The following is a 19040-nucleotide window of genomic DNA, read 5'->3' as shown; positions in this document are numbered from 1 at the left end:
TGTGATTTTCCAAAAAACCGTAAGTTTTAGGGGAAAAAAAACTGCTGTTGCAATTTTTATATATATATATATTTGGATTTAAACATTCTTGTCTAATAATTATGCTCTTTCATATGGCCTTGCATTTCAGAAACTATCTGAACTGTGCTTATCTTCTTTTATTTTCAGTAACAGACTACAGTATGAAAACTAAGATTTCTAAAGGAGAAAGGGCTGAATTTTAGTGCTGAATATTTTATCCTATTGGATGGTAATTTTTCTACTCCCTCTACTGGCATACTTTAAAAGCAAGTAAAGGAAAAACCTGAAGGGCATTCTAGTTTGTAAAACATAATGAGAATTTTTTTTTTAACCTCAAAACAATTGTTTGCACAACTCAGCAAAACATTATTCTTAAATCTTGGGGATTTCCAAGCCATCAACAAATTTTTGGCAGATTTCTTCACTGTAAAAATTAACTGAGCACCTCAAAAAAAACCATCCTGGCCACTTTGTGTTAGAATTACTATCAAGTAGTCCCATCACCTGTCATTGCTCTGATCAAAACAGGTCACTCTCTCAAACATACTCTGTGGGTAAAAGACCCGAAGAGTGATCTATGGAATAGAAGTCTACATGATTACCACAAGTCTACATAAATAAGCAAAAATATCCTGAGCTTAAGGAGTTGCTACTTAAATGTTAGACAGTGCTCTGTGAACCATTTTATATTAAAATTGGATAGTTCTAAACATCACACATACAAGAAGTATTGTTTGACACAGTGCCATTTTGATGATAAATTGCAATCTACAGCTCAAATAATTCTAGCCAGGGATTAACATTTCAGAGGCTGAGCCAGAGATTATGTGTGTGGATCTTGAATTTCATCATCTCCCTTCGGCACAATACCTCATTCTTCCTTTTTTCATCTATTCTCTCATGAAGGGTCAGGAAAGCTTAGCCTTGCTGTTTCATTCATTTCATCTCTACATTAACCAGATACCTTGCAGTCTTTAGTTCTTACGTGTTATTCCATTACAAATACTACAGCCACACTGCACTGTGCTCCGGCTAATGAGGCATGTACCAAATCAAAGGCTGCCATCAAGTGGCTGTAGCACACTGCCAGCACTATGCAAAGTTAGTGTTCTGCACGGGCTTTCACCAGGACACACTGTGCAGGGTGCTTTACACTCTGCCCTGATTTAAGCTTTGGGGGAAATCCAGAGGCTAAGAGATAGTGGTCCCACACCATTACATTTCCTCCCTTTCAAATTCTAAGGTCCAGCCTATTAGCTGGCACCACCACACAGAAGATGTTCCTGTTTCTCGCCAGTCTGGATCAGCAGGCTTCAGAATTTCTGCCATCACGTTGCTCATCACTGTGCACCAGTGGAGACCAGTCTTAACAACCAGTCAAAAGCTTCCCAGCTAGCAGTGGGACAAGAAGGGTGTCACAGAGTGGGGGTTTCACACAAGATGGGAAGAATAACCACAATTTCTTGTGCCACCATACCCAGTTTCAAATCAAACTGAGTTAAAGATTGCTAATCCCTACTCATCCTGAACTTGAAGACAATGTGAGAGCTCTTCATGGCAGTGATAGTGATGAGTATCTTCAGCATTACTCAGCAATTTGAAGCAACCATGCCCTGATAGATCATTCTTCAGCACAAGCATTCCATCCCACCCACACGACTGGCCTTTCCATACAGGTACTGTATTGCCACATACCATCAGCTCTAAAACCACAGCCTGTTACTCCAACTCATCTCTGCCTGACAGGTAGAAAAACTACCAACCACAAACCAAGTAAAGCCCACTTTCAAAGAATCACAGATTCACCAAATGGGCAAGGTGGGGAAGGACCACTGTTCAAGCAGGGTCCCCCCAGAGCACGTTACTCAGGACATTGTCCAGATAGATGTCCATCTCCAGTGAGGGAGACTCCACCACTGCTGTGGGCAACCTTTCTAGCACTCAGTCACAATCACAGTAAAGCTTTTCCTCCTCATGATCAGGTAGAGCTTCCTTTGCTCCAGTTTCTGCTTGTTGCCTCTCATCCTACTGCTTGACACTACCAAGAGGAGCCTGGCTCCATCCTCTTGACACCCTCCTCCAAATACTGATCTATGTTGGTAAGAACCCCTCACACTCTTCTTCAGCCTGAACAGGCCCAGCTCGCTCAGCCTCCCCCATAACTGAGGTGTTCCAGTCCCCACAACATCTCCAGAGCCCTCCTGTGGATTCACTCCAGGGCTCTCTTGTACAGAGGGGCCCAGAAGTGGACACAGCACTCCAGATGAGGCCTCTCCAGAACTGAGAGGAGTGGCAGAATTATCTCCCTCAACTTCCTTCTTCTCACTTTTCAGTGCACCAAGAGAGGTTTCCCCCCCCCAATAAAAAAGAGTGGTGTATTTCTAAAAATTGTGGCAATTTTGCTACTATAGGGAAAAAGCTTTGCACATGCCATGAGACACAGAAAAGTTTTGCATGGTAGGGATGAGACTAAAGATTCCCCAGATGTGTCTTCCCAGATCATGTCCATCCCACAGCATGACTTCCAGCAATTCAGCTGTCACTTAACACCTTCCATCTTGCAGTTGCTATGAAAATACCAAGAAAATATGATTTGAATGTAATTGATGAAGACAGACATAATCCTCTTCATTTCTGAAAGGGTTTGGCTCTAAAGTATAAAAAGCTGAAGAGCCACGTTCTCCCTGCTGCCCACAGTGCCTGACCATCCAGTCTCCCTCAGTCTCCCCTTGTCATTGTCATTAGCCATGTCTTGCATCTTGGACTTCTCATTTTCTGATGGTAGTGGATTTCTATGTTCTTTTTGTTTTCTTTTCAGAATTCATTTAGCATTCGAAAGTGGAAAGCAGTACCAAATCTCACATTTCAAATAATTTCTCACTTTTCAACAGGAAAAAAAAAATCAAATATAACTAATTTTCATTTCAGGGATCTACTTTACAGATGAAAATAAGAGACACAATTCTTCACATGACTTTCAACATCACTTCTGGTTTGGTAAATATTGCATGTGTTCTTTGAATTTTGTGCTGTGCCTTCCTTTGACTGGAGACTGTTTCATGGAATTGTTTTGCTTTAGGGAGGAAAGCTTTAAGACTTTCTTTAATCTTATCCCTTGCTGAGCAGAATACTCTTATAGTACAAATCACTAAAACTTTATTATAAAAACTCAGTCTTTAAAGAAAATCTCTGAAAACTAGTAAGTGTATTTAGTTTTAGCAGGTGAAGTCCTCAGAGTCAGACACAGCTGTTTCCTATCTCAGGCTATGCTGCACATGCTATTAAAAACAAACTTGGAAAACCTGCCATCCAGCCTGCTCAGTCTGCCATCCTACCACACTGCCAGGAAGGGCAGGTTGGTGTGTTCTCAGTTCTAGTCTACAGAAAACCCTCCAGAAGCAGAAATAACACACAACTGTACCATCTTCAGTCTTTACATGAATCATGCTTCATATATATATATATATATATATATATATATATAATTGCTGAAGGATAGTGCTGTGGTTAAGGAATGGCTCTCCCTGATTCAGTGTTCCCACTGAGACTCTCCCAGCCATGCTCCACTCACTCCCTGCCCCTTCCTGTGTCTGAGGACTTGCCCACTGAAAACTGGAGCAGCATTTACCCTTAAAGAATTTCCTGTGGTGGCCATTCCTCCTCTCAACTCACATACCCGTGTTGCCAGGGCAGAGGTGGGTTTTCCATCCCCCTTCCTCCTGTCCTCCATCTGGTCATGCAGGTAAAAGCCCAGGGTACCTTGTGGTGTGAACCCCCTGTCTCAGGCAAGGGGTGCTGGCTCCCAGTAGCAGACTCTGGTCTGTACTGGTGGGACACAGAACATTTCCTCTCTAACTTGCTCAAGTCTTTCCAGTCTGTCCACAGTCTTGGACTGTCTTTCCTCAGCTGAGGCACAAGCTGTTAGGGAGGCAAAGAGATGGTTCTCATATTGCTGGAGTAGGGCAGTCACCTGAAGCACTGCTTGTTCTCCTTTCATTGACATCAATGCCAGTGAGCTGGCACACAACAGTGGCACGCTCCATACAAATTTCCACCATGGGGATTGTGCCCTCTGGACCTCATCTGGATCTGCAGGGGACTCTTGTAATTTGAACCCTTATAGGTTACCTCCAGCACAGCTGACTGTCTCAGGTACCTTCCTCCATGGCATTCCACCTGCCTGTGTGCACCACTAGATCATCCTTGGGAGGCCTTTGCCGCACACCTGGCAGGAGTGGCCTCCAGAGACTCAGAGCTTCTGTCCTCTTCCCAATCCCCTTGTCAATGGCCACATCCCAGGGATCCCAGGTGCTTGGCTTCCATTCCATGGGCTGTGATATCCCAGCACTGGAGCAGCCAGGTCACCAGGAGCTCACCAGTCTGGTGGCTGAAATCTCTATCTCACAGCTCTGTCTGGGATACGGATCAGGTGATTATCTCTGGCCCTGCTCTTCCTCCTGTTGTGAGGGCCCTGCTTCCTCTACATCCTTCACTGTGCAAACTGATTAGGTCTTGGATTTCTCCTCCTGTACAGAACCAACTGCTACAGGCTGCCCCTCTGGTTCAGCTCTGTTTGAGTGGCCAGGGTGCCTGTACATCTGACTTCCTCCTCCTCCTCCTGAGGCTGCTGTCTAGTCTTGAACTGTCTCTGCTGAAGAGCAGCCAGGACCCAACACACTACAATAAGTTGCTCCTCTCTGGAGTTGCCACAGCATTCTCCTTGCAAATATTCTGTCACGTTACCAGGGTCCCGTTGCTGTTCAGGGTGTGAACTTCCAAACCATCTGAGCAGAGAATTTCCCCAAATACTGGCCCATTTTTCTCCCACATTCCATGGCACTTATGACTGTCCATCCTTGAGGTAGATCTTTGAATGACCTGCCCAGAAATCTCTGTCCTGACTCTAAGCAGGTGTGGACTGCACTGAGAAGTCATAGCAGACATAGCAACAACAAAATGCTTTCCTTAGCAGCCAAGGGAAATAGAAAATTCTCAAAAGCTGTAACAGGACTGAAGGAGGAAAAAGGAGTGAGAAGCTAGGGAAAAATCATCCTCCTCTGTTTCCCTCCCAGACTGCAAAAATTAACCCTGTCCTGGCCAGAACCTGGACATACAGTCCACTGTGCTCAGAACAGCAACCTTTGAGTTCAGGGATGCAACTCTTTATGAGTCATACATTTGGCAAATATTCAGTTTACTCTTATATTTATGCTAGTATGTGGAAACAGAGAAAACACTGATAAGTTACAAAATGCCCTTTACAGCAACTTATTCATTACCATTTTATTCAGGCAATCTTTCCAGCCAAGACTCAGGTTACCACCATACTTAAGCTAAACCAGAAAAAGTTTGTTTCTACCGCCTGTCAAGGTTCAAGAAGCCATTTAGCTCAGATATTGATAATGCAAAACAGTAAGAAAGGAGAAACTTCACAGGAAAAACACAATGTGATGGTGTAGCGCCAATTCAGAATGAAGAATATGCTGGGAGGGAAATGAATGAAATGGCATCAATTAAGTTATGGAGGTCAATTAATTTCTATTATATTAAACTCTATTAAGACAGCTAACAACCAAAGATAAGAGGCTGAAAGAAATAACACTCAGAGCTATTACACTGCCAGATGGTTTCCCTAATAACAAGGGTTTTCAGGAGCACAGAACTCTTATTTTCCTGTCAGCTGGCTATAGTTCTGCTGCTGGCCACTATTTTTAAATAATATGCTCTCAGTTAAATTACAACTGCTTGCATGTACAATCCTATCCAGTTACTTAATGCAGAGCTACATTTTACACAATCATGGATATTTTAATTCTTTTTTTGACACATATTTCCATACCCTGAGCACATGCAATTGCAAGGTATTATCTCAAATCAACCAAAATATTCAATTTGACTCCCAGATTATCTGCCTTTGAAGGTGACTTATGTCAAAAATATTTTTCATTAAATGCACTGCCATTTTTTCCATTTTCCATACCGAGTATTTTGCACTACATGGCAGCAGCATATGCTGCTGTTTTAACACCATACAGCTACCAGGTCAAAAATGAAATTTATCCATCATAATGCTGCCCCAGACAGTGGTATTTTACATAATGATATTCTGAACCGCATCAAGAGCAAACACACAGCCGTGACTGTATGGAGATGCAAAAACACACTCAGACACAGAAAACCAGAAAAAATGGGGCAAGCTAAACAAGCTTAAAAGCAAACACTTTTCTATTAAAAGGCAAGTTGCTTGGCTCACTTTATGCCTGGAGTATGATTAGAACCCCACTGTAAAACAATTACCAAGACACTCTTATGTATTTGATGTCTGAAAGAGAAACGACCTCATGCAGACTCTTGCACACGCTGGCCAGTGTGTTGTACTGCTGATTTCCTATGAATAAACATATGCTAAGAGTGGCTGAAACACACTGCTGGTTTTAAACATGCCTAATGTAGTATTAGAGGTTTGTTTCCAAAGCTGTCTGCCTTGTTTATCAGCTTCCCCCCTCCAGGTGGCAAAGGACATCACTGATAGCAACTCCAATCAGCTGCTTTGTACAACTTGGCTACAGGAGACAGATTCTTCTAGCAGGAAATAGCCTCCCCTCAAAAACCAAACAAAATGGGCCTAAGCAATTTAGAAAACAGTTGTACTTTACTGTTGTGAATCAATAATAACTGTATAAATTAAATGCTGCCACGTATGTTCATGGTACCACACTTTGTGAGACACAGAGCCTCACACCCGGGATGCTCTGCCCAGAGCCCAGGGGCCTCCTCTTTCCAGCTGCCACTTGCAGGATCCTCCCACGTAACTGCAGCATAAATACCAGAAAATGAGATGTCTCCTTCACAGGAAAATGTTAAGCCAAAATGCTGCAGTATAGTTTTTTAAATTGCCATCTGCCAAATTATATTTGATATTATAGATGCACTTAGTGCAGCTATTAACACAGCATCAGAAACAACACTATTTAAAGCACAGTCTGGGCACTGCATTTCATTTAGGAGATGAAGATCGAACACCAAAAGAAAATTTTCATAACTATTTTTGAAAAAAAAAAAAACAGTAGAGAAGACATCAATGGACTCACATTTCACACTCATTCAGGATAAAAAAGCTATTAGAAGTATAAGAAGTTAATTAGATATTAGGAGTTATTTTAGAAATTTCTCTAAAATTCTTATTTAAGTAAGATTTTTGTCATCTCTCAGCTCTGCTTTAATAGGTTATTATGTATTAATGTCAGAAAGGATTCACAGTGGCCCTAATTCCAGGTGATCTGGGCACGGTCTTGTTTTGGTCAGAAGGAAAACGACACTGCAGACAGTAAGTTCTATGTCCTAAGGAGGATGCAGGAATACAGGAGTGGCTGTAGGTCAAAATATCAATTAATTAACTGTGCTGTTCAAAAAAGTTTATGGAGCTCTTGCCCTCACAATGCCTGCCTGGAACCAGGGCTGCTGGTGCCTCCCCGTTGTGCTGGGCCATGTGGAGGGGAAAACACCCACAGTCTTTCACACTTGCCCTAAATACAAGTGGACTTGTCCTACAGCATTTGGTACAGAATTTCTCCAGCAGAACTCAAGTGTGCAATCCACTTCCACTATCTTCTGTACTTTTCAGAGAAGATGCCAAATCCAAGGGGATTGTTTAAGTAAGGGACTCCTGTAGGGTCAGTGTGGACACAGAGGGGGATCACCCATCCTCAGACACCCCAAAGCAGAGTGACCCACTCTGTGCAGAAGCCTCTCTCCTGCTCCTTTCTGGAGTCACTGTGTTTCCCTTTTGGTTGAAATTACCCAGAAAGGCCATCATGGAGCACAGAAGGAACAACAATGTATTACTGGAAAAGCACAGGATCAGGCCTCCAAGAAAGATTTCCTACCCTGGTTCCTTTACAACCAGAGCAGCCAATCAAGACAACAATTTCTGCAAGTTTTGCTCCAAAGGCCTAATCTTGGAGATTTCTCAACTAGAACAAAGTGCTAAATATTTAATGTAAGCAAAAACTAAAAGTAAAACAGGTTTTCTGAATCTCTATTACATTTAAAGCAGAACAAGAGCGAGACAGCTGACAAAGCAGCATTTAATTCCTAGCTATATCTAAACCAGAATACTCAGCCTAATTTACACAGGCAGCTAGTCACAGTTCACATAATCACACACAGCAGAATATGACAGGGGAATTAAAGGACTAGGAGAGCATGTCTGAACTATAAGCTATCCTAAATACATTAAATGCAGACATTTAATTCAGAAAAAAGCTAACCAAATCAATTATTATTTTAAGCAAAAGATTACTTCAAGCAAAAAATACAAAACGAATGCATCGAGAGGCTTTTGCTACTTTTTCTTAAATAAAGGAAATAGCCAATTTAAACTTGAGCTCTCACATGGTACAAAGATGCACTAGAAGAGATATCCAAGATTTTGCAATAGATTCTGATAGAGCAACTGATCAGCAAGTAAGGAATTCATCCTGTTCCTATGTCAGTCTTTTCCCCCAGGTTCTTCCAGCAAGTGGCATTGGCAGTACTGAGAATTTCAATTCCCTGTGTTATGCTGGCATTTGCTCCCCAACATCTATTTCCAGAAACAGGTGGGAAGATCAGACTTGGGCTTTCATTCAGATGTAGGGCAAAACCTGCCCTTGCAAAGTTAGTGTTGCAGCAGTACAATAGTAACAGATATTCAACCACCCAGTAAAAAAAGTATGCTTTTACCAAAATTCTGTGCTAATTACTGCTCCTATTCAAATGAGTTATTTCTCTAAAAGATTCATCTGGAAAACAACATATTCAGAGCTGTATCTGATGACAATGTAACTTTTTGCTAATCTCTCATTTTATTGTATCACATTTAAAATTGGTCTCCTTTAAGACTAGAAAGAAATTCGTTTCTATGTCCCACCACCTGCCCTCTCTTTCCCATTACTTTCACCTTATTTATCACCTTTATTAGTGGTGTCATGTCAGGCATTTCAAGAGAGAGAAATAATCTCCCCAAATCTGTGAGTGATAAAACATGCTCCAGGGCATTCAAAATGAGAAATCATCATGAGCAACCATAATCCAGAATTTCAGAGGCAACAGGGGGAAGGGTGGACTGGGGGATGATAACTACAAAAAGAACACACATGTATCAATAAAATGAAGCATGAACAGCAAACTCTAGACTCCTTTTTTCTCTCATTCCAGAAGTTTCAGTGGGTCTATTCAAAAAGGCATCATTAGAAAACACTGTCTAAAAAGGCATCAAAGCCTTTTCGAAGACTCCCTAAAAAGGACAGATGCAGAAGTCAGTCCAGTTTCCTAGATCTCAGTATAAGAACAGCCTGGAAATTCTGCCTGGAATGCTTCCCCAGGCAGGTGACAGAGTGCAGGCAGAGCTGGGCACAGCTAGTTCCTGAAAGCCATGGGCAGCAGGAGCAGGGCAGGACACTGAGCACTCTCATAAATGAATCCGTGGAAAGAGAATGCTAATGACCTGCTAATGCAATCACAGGGAGTGAAATCCCACATGTAAACACTGTCACATTACTGGGGTCCATTAGTCAGAGGCCAGAAGGAGGGAGCCCCCAGCCACAGAGAGCAGACTCTGTTCTCCAGAGCTGTAATTGCTAAGAAAACCAAGAGCAGCCTGAAGTGTATCAACAAAGATCTGGGCCAGAATGATTCCCCACAAGGACAATGGACCATTGGAAGAGGCTGACTGGCAATGCTGCAGAGAGCCCACCTTAAATTTTTTTTTAAAACTGTTTAGGCAAGTGTTTGTCTGGAATTATGCTGCCTTGGGGCAACAATACAAGACAGGTGAGGCTGCCTCCAGCTCCAGCTCACAGGAATGTATGAGCAAAGCTTCAACAACAGGTGGGGCATGTTTCTCCATTCTTCTGCCAAATCAGTAGGTCTGGAATTAGCAAAGACCAAGTTTTAATAGGCCTGCCATATAAAAAGAGGGCTACAGTTTGTGTGAGGAACAACAGCAATTATTGCCAGTGGAATTTCCTACTGGAAAGGGCTTGCTCACCACAGCCCTGAGCCCTGGGAATGACTTATGGACAACAGTGAAACATAAGCACAGGTGGGAAGATAGAGAAGCCTACTATGAACTTTGGAATATATTACTATGCTATTAGACACACAAACATGGGCTCAAAAATATTTTTGACAAAAGGCTGGGAAACTTGTTTCATAGTCTGTGCAGTTTCAAGTCGGAAAACATTCCATGACTTTAAGCTTCATTGAGAATGTAGGAAGTAACTGTCTACAAAACTGCCAGCAAACAAGTAAACATTATAGTTTGTCTTCAGTGGATGTTCTTATGTACTTTTCCATGCTTTGAGCATGCTAGGAAGCAAAATGACATTTTTTCCATTGCTTCAGATACTTTTATTTGAGACAAAGTTCTTGTACATAGAGCCAGTGAAAGCTTCCACATCTCTGGACCAATTTAAACCTCCTCTCTTCCTTCCTATCCCTTTCTCATTCCATTAGCTAAGTAATCTGCAGAGACCAAGAAACACAGCCCAAAACTTCAGGTCAGCTGAACTCTTCTCAGAGGTGCAGTCTTTGTTTCAAAACTGCCCTCCCTCCTGGCACCTCTGAGGGGACACTCAATGAGCTCAGACAGCGAAAGGAACCAAGTGTGGAAACAGCATATATTCAAGTTATCCACAGAAACTATGAGAGGAAAAGTCACTTACTAGAGCAAGGGGCTTATAAAATAGAAGGCAACTCATCCTTGCTCTTTAAATGGAATAGGCAAAATACACTAACAGCAGTCTGTGAGATTTTGAAAGCCTGCTACCACTCTGCACATGGGCAAGTCTTTTTCTTAGTTGTGAATTTCTTGCTCTCCTACTTGCAACAGCCAACCTGAACATCCAATGTTATAATTCAGTAGAACATAAGAAAACACCAAAAGAATTCCAAGAACTGCCTCATGGAGAAAAAGCAGATAATCAATTATATAGAATGTGGTTAAAGAGAGATTAAATTAGAGACAAGAAAGTTATCAGTAAATATACACAGAACACAGCTGTGAAGGAGATAAAGATATAGAAAAGGCTGATGGAAAATGAATACCAAGATTTAAATGGTAAGAAACTGCTCTATGATCAAACTATTTATGAATTATACATACAGTAGATGACAAAGTTCACCTACTAAGAATATAAATACAGAGTGACTAGGGCAATAAAAACACAGCCACAAAAAAATCTACAATAATCAAGATAAAGGATCATGGAAGTAATGTACGTTTACCCCAAACAAGAAAATAACCACAAAAAACAAGTATCTTGTTTCCTTTTCATTTACAGCATGGCTTTCTTGCACAAATCATCTCATCACTACTTAGAAATCCATCTGAAAGTGCAGAATAAACTTGTTTGGAATTTGGCAGCATCTGCCTGCAAAGACATCAAACTGCAGCTGTATATCTCTTCTACCTGGTATTTGTCCAGCCATAGCGAAACATAACAAAATGATTTTGAAGACTCAATTTAATGCTAATTAAAAAAAGAAACAAACTCAAAATTTCTAGCAGAATTCACAATTAAAGCACATGGCTAAGCTCTTCAGACCTCAGTATTTTGTGTTCTGAGTGTTGCTGACCAAAGAGGAAGGGAAGCCCTGCAGCCTAGCAGGACAGAAAACATCCCTGGACAAAACAGAAAAGATCCCAAAGGACTCTGAATGTCCCCATGCTTCCCAAAGGTGACCTGATCTTGGCAGGTTAATGACAAATACATTGTTGTAAAACCAGGCCAAATACACTTTAGGCCCGAAGAAGGTAAACGCCTATAATTTAAGGAGTGAGGAGAAAAACCTCCTGCCTCCCTGGCTGCCCTATTTCTAACAGGCTCTGTTAGAATGTCCCATGCTCTGGAATGTCAGCCAGCCATTGGAACATCTGGGACTTGCTCGAACCGATGAACATGTTTTCATCCACCACTAAGTGGAGCTGTTACCCTGGGAAAAGAGTTTCTCCATCTCTTCCAGCTTAAAAAAAAAAAAAAAAAAATAAGGAGAAAGAGGTAACTGAAAGCAGCCAGTTTTATAGTTTCTTTAGCTCTCAGTAATTTTTGCTGTAAAATTATTAAATATATAAGATATTACTTCTATATCCTCCAATCAAAGAATAAACATCTGCCTACCAGTGACTATTTGGCAGTTTTTGTGAGATGGACTAACAGCACAACTGTAAAGAAGTTCCCATATCACAAAAGATTGCACAGCTCAGCAAAGGTGTGAGGCACAGAACAAGAACAGCAGGCAGCAGATGGTCTGCTGCCCCCTCTACAGGGAATACACTGACATGTAAAGAAAGCAGGACACAAGCTCAGTCTACATGCTCCATATAAAACCCTGGAAAAAAAAATCATCTGCAACGTCACAGGAAATCTAGCTATACCCAGAGGGGCTGGCTGAGAAATACACTGACATTGTTTTATCCAGAGCTACTTGTATGGTGACAGCTGGGGATGGAGACTGCCCTGATTAAAATAAACTATGTGAGGAAAAAAAAGGAAACTCCAGGAAACAGTAACTAAACTATGTTTTGTGTTAACAAGTGGCATAGGTGAAAATAGAAACTTGACATTCAAAACAAAACTATAAATAAAGCACTTTGCTTTCAGCCCTTTTAAATGTTCAGTTACTGATGATAATAATAAACCTTAGCTTTAGATATTCAAATCATTTTCCAATACTGACAAGAAAAATAAGCATTTTTAGGTAGAAAAAGGTATCATGCAAAACCCACTGCTTCCCCACACTTCAGTGCTACTTGGTAGAAGAGCAATTTCTTTTTTGTTTAAAAACAATATAAAAAATATGTTACTGAGAAACAGTCTGTAATGAAACTATATTAATGAGCAATAAACACTGTCTTGATACCACAATCCTTTAAAACATATTTGAAGACAAAGTTTCTTTTTCAAGAAAACCCTGAGTAAAGCAGCTTCCCCTTTTTTCAGCCAGGCAGCCCCAGAGCGGAAGCTGCTGCCCGGAACAGAGAAGGGAAAGGAAAAAAGTACCTCATGAAGCACTTGCTCCATGCAATGTCAAGCACTGCACTTTGGCAAAGCCTGCTGTTTGTACAGCCCTCAGCTCCTGGCTTGGAGGAGCTGGAGACTCACAGGAGCAGCTTTTGGGTTTTCACTCGGGGCACAGTATTGTAAAATGCAGGTGAACCCAGTGGGAAGAAATGGTGATGTCCAACTCCAGTTCAGAAAGGCTGAATTATTTCTTTATTATAACTATGCTATAATACATTAATATACTATAGAAAGGAGACACTAAAACTACAAACCTACTCGTTCTAACTACCATGTCTAACTCACAACTCATGACCCTCTCTCAAGAGTTTAGACACAGGTGGGCTGGATTGGCCATCAGGCTCAAACAATCCTCACCAGAATCCAACCAAGCAATCACCCCAGCTAAACAATTCTCCAAACACATTCCACATGAGAAAAACAAGGAGCAGAAATAGAAATTGTTTTCTTTCTCTCTGTGCACCTCTATGAAAAATCCTGAGAGAGAGAGAAATGTGCTTGCCACAGCATAGGACGTGCAGAGGGACCCCAGGGAGCAGCTCATGACTCGCACTCCTCACTGCTGGTGCCACCTTCCCATCCTCCCCAAATTCCTCACCCATCAAAGGCGAGCAGTGAAGCCCTGCTCTCCCCTAGAGAGTGGCACTCAGCCCCAGAAGGGTGTGCTGCCATTTGGGACGTACAGATGTCACAACCCAGCTCTGACTTGCTCACTGCCCTGCTCAGACACAAATAATGTGTCACAGCCCATAAAACAGTGAGTCATGACCCAGCTCTAACTTGTTCACTCCATTGCTCACAGCAAACTAATGCAAGGCAGGCTGAGGCTTACAGGGAAGGAACAGAAGCAGTGTAGTACAGCACTCCCCTCTCCTGCATTTGAGTTGTAACATAACAATAGGTATTTGAATAAGCCTTCATTACTACAGAGCTAGGGTTTACTGTGGTTCAGCTCCTCAAATTGTATTCAAGACTTTTTCAGCATCTGGACACCTTTTAATATTTTTCAATTATTAAGTCTTATACGTATAAAAAAAGCATAACAACATTCCAGCTTACATTCTCTATGACAAACATCCATTCCTTGTCTTCAAACTCTTCAGCGTGGGGATCCTAGAAAAACAAACCAGAGAATTTGAGTCTAAAAATAATCCAGGATGCAAGAGACTGCAAAACAGCCAAGATTTTCGTATACTCTGAATTATTTTTACCCACAGAAGATGCCAGAGGGAAATATTTTAGTTAGGATGTAGGCTTTATGGGATGTCCATTATATGATGAACAAGTTGGGGTAAAACTGGCAGGATTTAATAGAGTCTCCTAAAAATACAAACTTGAGGTTGATGCTGATGAAGGCCTGCAATTTGGTTTCCTTCCATTGAGTGGGGAAAAGAAAACAAAAAAAAAGCAAAATCCGTGTTTAATTCTCAAGTTCCACCTCCCAAACAAACACAACAAATCCAAATCTTCCACCAGGAGTGAGAAGATGCACACCCCAACCCTCCCTAAGCCCAGACTCTATGGGCACAAGCAGAGATCCAAAGTCACAGCTTCAGCACAGCACCTCCTCCCACTGCAGATTTCTTCAGTGCTTGTCTTGAGTTCACAACATTTCTATCGTATCACATGTGAGGATCAGAAAACATTTTCACTAACAGGAAGAAAAATAACAATGAAGTTCATATATTTGGCACTTTTTTTTTTAAATTTAATGAGCTTTCAGTCTGCTGGAGTGGTCTGTATTGTTGTTGTCTGAAAGCAAAGCAACAGTGAAGACACGAAGTTGTTCCTCTCAAGCCTCTATCAAGGATCCTACTTTAAACAAAATACTTTTTTTTTTTTTTAATAATTAATCATCCAGTCCAAGTTCTGAACAACTGCAGCAAAACTTCTACTCCTCTTGCAAAATAGAATCTCACACCAAGAGAATGTGTCTTGAGTCTTGCTTTTTACATGAAACCTGCTTTTGCTACAGCTCAATTCTATCCTATTATTTCTAGGTACAGGAGAACACTCGCTCCTCTGCCCCTGATGTTTGCACACTATAGGTGTTTGGAGATAAATGTCACTTCCATGTCATCAGCATTTCCCAACATCGTATATGAGACCCCTCAGCATCCCAGTTTTCTTGCTAATATTTGGCAACTAGTCCTGACACTACAGCAAGCACAGCAATTCCATCTTGCTGCTCTAAATTAACAAAAATCCATCAAGATATTTTGCTTCCACTTTATATCCATTAGTACCATCCTCCTTTTCTTTCCAGAATGCTACAAGCCTCACATTTAACCTTCTTGACTCACCTTATTTTAGTCTTTGCTTTCACCCTTGTTTCACTTCAGTTTTGCTTTGAAGTCAGACAGTGAGGAGAGGACTGTACCACTTTTTAACTAGTTCTCTTTGAATACACAAAATATTTTGCAAGTAATGAGTTTATAGCGCCAACAACCAGAGAAAAGTGGTTGTTTGCTTTTTTAAATTTTTCCAGCACACAAAAAACTTGGGAAGTGTTCTCTTAATTAAACCTCCTTTTTGGATTAACTACAATAACAGCTCTAGGAGGATATTATCCCATCTCCTCCTGTGCATCCTTCCTCCAAAACCCAGCCAAGTGGGTTTCCCATGCAGCCCCCCATAAAACACTTTCAGTGAAAGAATATGCTGCTAAAAACTTATGTCAAAACTGATTATTAATTTTTTATATGAATAAATATTTTAAGAGGTTTTTTAAAAAAGAGACTAATTTAAATACTGCAAATGAGTGTCAAAACATGCTGTACCACTAACCATAAGGATGGAAGGGCAAGTAGATACATACAAAATTATACTGAGGTATCTCCGTGTTCCAATTAATGTCTTGTAAATATCAGATTATGTAATTATATCTCCATCACATTAATCAGGTTTCTGGAATTCTGCATTATGTAAATAAAGCATGATACCTGCGGGTTTGGGGTATACTATATAAATTCTAAAGATGTAACTAACTTTCTGTAATCCAGCTATTAAATACTTAAAATTTTTAAGAGTTAACCTGGGGCAATTACCTTTCTGCTAAATTGCTTCCTTTGATACAGCATGAAATGACATAATGAGATTTAATGGGATCATTAACCACTTTATGTTTTAATAAGCTACTCCATAATAAGTGACTCAACTCTTAAATATTTCATCCTGCTCATTTTTTTTCCCCCCTAACTCCCCCAAAAGCTATTAGGACAATCTTGCAGGCTGACCTAAAACTGCTTCCAGCGTCAAGGTCCAATATTTTATCCCACATAACAAACAAAACATTCCTTGTTTTTTTCCTCCAAGGCAATAATGTATAAAGTCAAACCAAGCTCTCTGTCAGTGGCAATAAAACTCACACCTCTGAGGGCTACAGAACCAGGTGCTCTGCTGAGTATTTCTGATCACCTGACAGAGCAAAATAACACCGTATAATGCAAAGACTCCTTAATGTTCAACATTTTAGCACACACCTGAAAGCAAGTTGTGAACACTTCAGGAAGATAAATGCAGTGTATGGCCCCAAAACAGCCCTTAAAAGCTTCAAGGACTCCTCTAATGAACAGCCTTACCAAATGTTCAGAGAGTATGAAATATGCTGATGCATGAACAATTTGCATATGTGTAAGATATTCCAGATCTAAAGGCTGGAATACAGATTTTTTTTTTTTAAAGCCATGCTTTTTTGTCAGTTTTAAAATGTCTACAGAAAGAGAAAACCCTGAATAATTTTATATACATAAGCCTCAGCATTTCCTCAAAACAGACACAAGTGGCTTCACTCTTCCACTAAAATGCTTTTATCAGAAGCCTAATGAGCAGCATAGAGAGTCCTATTTCTAATTAACTTACAACTTTATTACCTGGTCACATAAACAGATACTTGTATGGTTACAGTTGTAACACAGTTTCTTGTATGATTACAGTTATAACACAGGTTCTATTGCAAACAACATGTTACATTTGGGGCTAATATTTACTCATGTAGTCTCCGTAACAGGTGTTGTTTCTATAAATCTGGCTAATCTTTAATCTTATTTTGGATTTGAAGAGAGTAAATACCAGTAAAAAAAAACCCACAACACCAAATACTTCCCTCACTGGCTAATCCATATTCTCCATTCATTCCCCACAAAAAAACTCATGTGATGTATCTAGCAAACTATTATTTGAGGAGTACAGGACTATAGAATAGGTGACTATGCTTTAGGGAAAAAAATGCTGTTCTAAAGAAGAATAACTCCAGGAGTAATGGTTATAGCAGCCTTTGGAGTGCTCCAATACTCTATGAAAGCACTCTCTGGTAACAGGGCATACAAAACCTCACCTCACCTGCAAGAATCGTATTCTTGCAGGTATTCATAGAATACTTTAGGTATTCCCAGATACAAGCTGGGAATACCTAAAGTCAAGAATTATAAACAGACCTGATTCCCACTTCCTAAAAGCAAATGATAATGGAAATTCCTTAAAAAATCAAGGAACAAATTGCCTCACATCTCACTGTAACATGAGGGGAGTTGCCAAGAGATTTTTTTTTTGCTAATGCATATTTGTTTCACCAGTGTACAAAAGATGCAGAACTGCACTCTGTCCAACAGTCACTATGGTTTCACCATGAATTGAGAACTGTAAGCATTAGGGCAAATGGATTGAACAGCTTGTTGATCCTCCTCTTTTTACTATGTTAAAAAAGAACCAACATTTTTAATACCAAGACATGGGTCTCATTTTCTTGTCTCAATTTGATGTTCCCTTTCAGCATCTTGAGCTAAGTTTTAGAGCTCTTTTTCTCTACCTTTTTTTCCCTCTCTTTTTTGTCTCATAAGGTGACCTTAGTGTGCCAAAAGTAATACTCAGGTAAGAAGGAAATAGTAGGGAACTGTCCTGGAAGAGACAGGACATCAGCTTTTCTTTGCAATCCCACCCCTTAGCCTCTTTCTGTGACACCATTCTGCCCATCCACATGACAACTACCCAAAAAGTCAACTCTTCTGGGCTTGGGAAGAGCAAAGGACATGTCAGACACATTTTTCTGTTCTCTGTTGATCAGTCCATCATGAACCCATTCTTGTCAAGGACTAGATCCTTTCCACAGAGTACAAGGTGGTTTCAGGTAACTGAAGAAAGGTAAACCTTCTCCAATAATTTAGGTTATATTCAGATTTACTTTTGTATTTCTTGTAATAGGAACAAAGGATATGTCAGGGGACTGCTGCATTTCCTAATCAGCAGGCAGAGTGGGTAGGGAAGATCTTCAGACTGTTAGTCCCTTCCTCCCTCCCTTCCCCATGCCTCCTCCCTAAGCGTTCCTGCTTTTTGAAGCCTGTCTTTCAATTAGATCACTTCATACCAGCCTTAATCTTCAGCCTTTCTTCTTGGGGAATAACTACTTAAGGACTGTCACAGTGAATCACATCAAACACTGACAGGGTGTGTGATCTCCCTTTACCAGTGACCTGCAGCAGATGCTCCGGGTTCTCCAGCATCTGTCCTCAGCTTTTGTACTCGCCTGCTGGAAACTGCACAAGACTCAAAATTTGACCCAATTCCTGTTGCTTTCAACGCCGATTACAGAGGTCTGATTAGTCTAGAAAATCACATACAACTGTGATCAGCTTTAATTGGAGCTACCAGAAAGCAGGGAGCTCTGAGGAGACTGGCAGGAACATCCCTGTGCATCAGCACACCAAGCTCACACTTCCCAGTAAAGCCTCTGGGCTAGAAAGGCAACAAGCATTTAATGTCCTTTTTTTTTTTTTTTTTAATCTTTTTTAAAAATTAGTCCCCCACTAACCCTTTAAGTTTTTAACCACTTAATTTTTTCATGTGAAAATGTGCTTACTTCCCCAAGCTTATGACTTTTATATCTGACAGACAACACCTTGCCTATGGAACAGGTTTTTGTTCCTATGGAGTATTCTCCATAGTTTCTGGTCAAGCCCC

At 40.7% G+C, this 19040-nt stretch overlaps 1 protein-coding gene across 15 annotated transcripts in view; it reads right to left on the bottom strand.

The window, feature by feature from the left end:
* The window catches only part of EHBP1 (EH domain binding protein 1), a 206149-nt gene that overhangs the window by 145816 nt on the left and 41293 nt on the right, over window positions 1–19040 (bottom strand). For all 15 annotated transcript variants that reach the window (XM_053973088.1, XM_053973094.1, XM_053973095.1 and 12 more), the window contains exon 5: window positions 14145–14198. In XM_053973088.1, coding sequence (XP_053829063.1) covers window positions 14145–14198 — 54 coding nt within the window. The remainder of the gene's footprint in view (window positions 1–14144; window positions 14199–19040) is intronic.

The sequence above is a fragment of the Vidua macroura genome, chromosome 3, assembly GCF_024509145.1.
Source record: "Vidua macroura isolate BioBank_ID:100142 chromosome 3, ASM2450914v1, whole genome shotgun sequence".
Lineage (NCBI taxonomy): Eukaryota > Metazoa > Chordata > Aves > Passeriformes > Viduidae > Vidua > Vidua macroura.
Note: the sequence above shows the minus strand (reverse complement) of the source record. Positions and strands in the feature narration are given on the sequence as shown.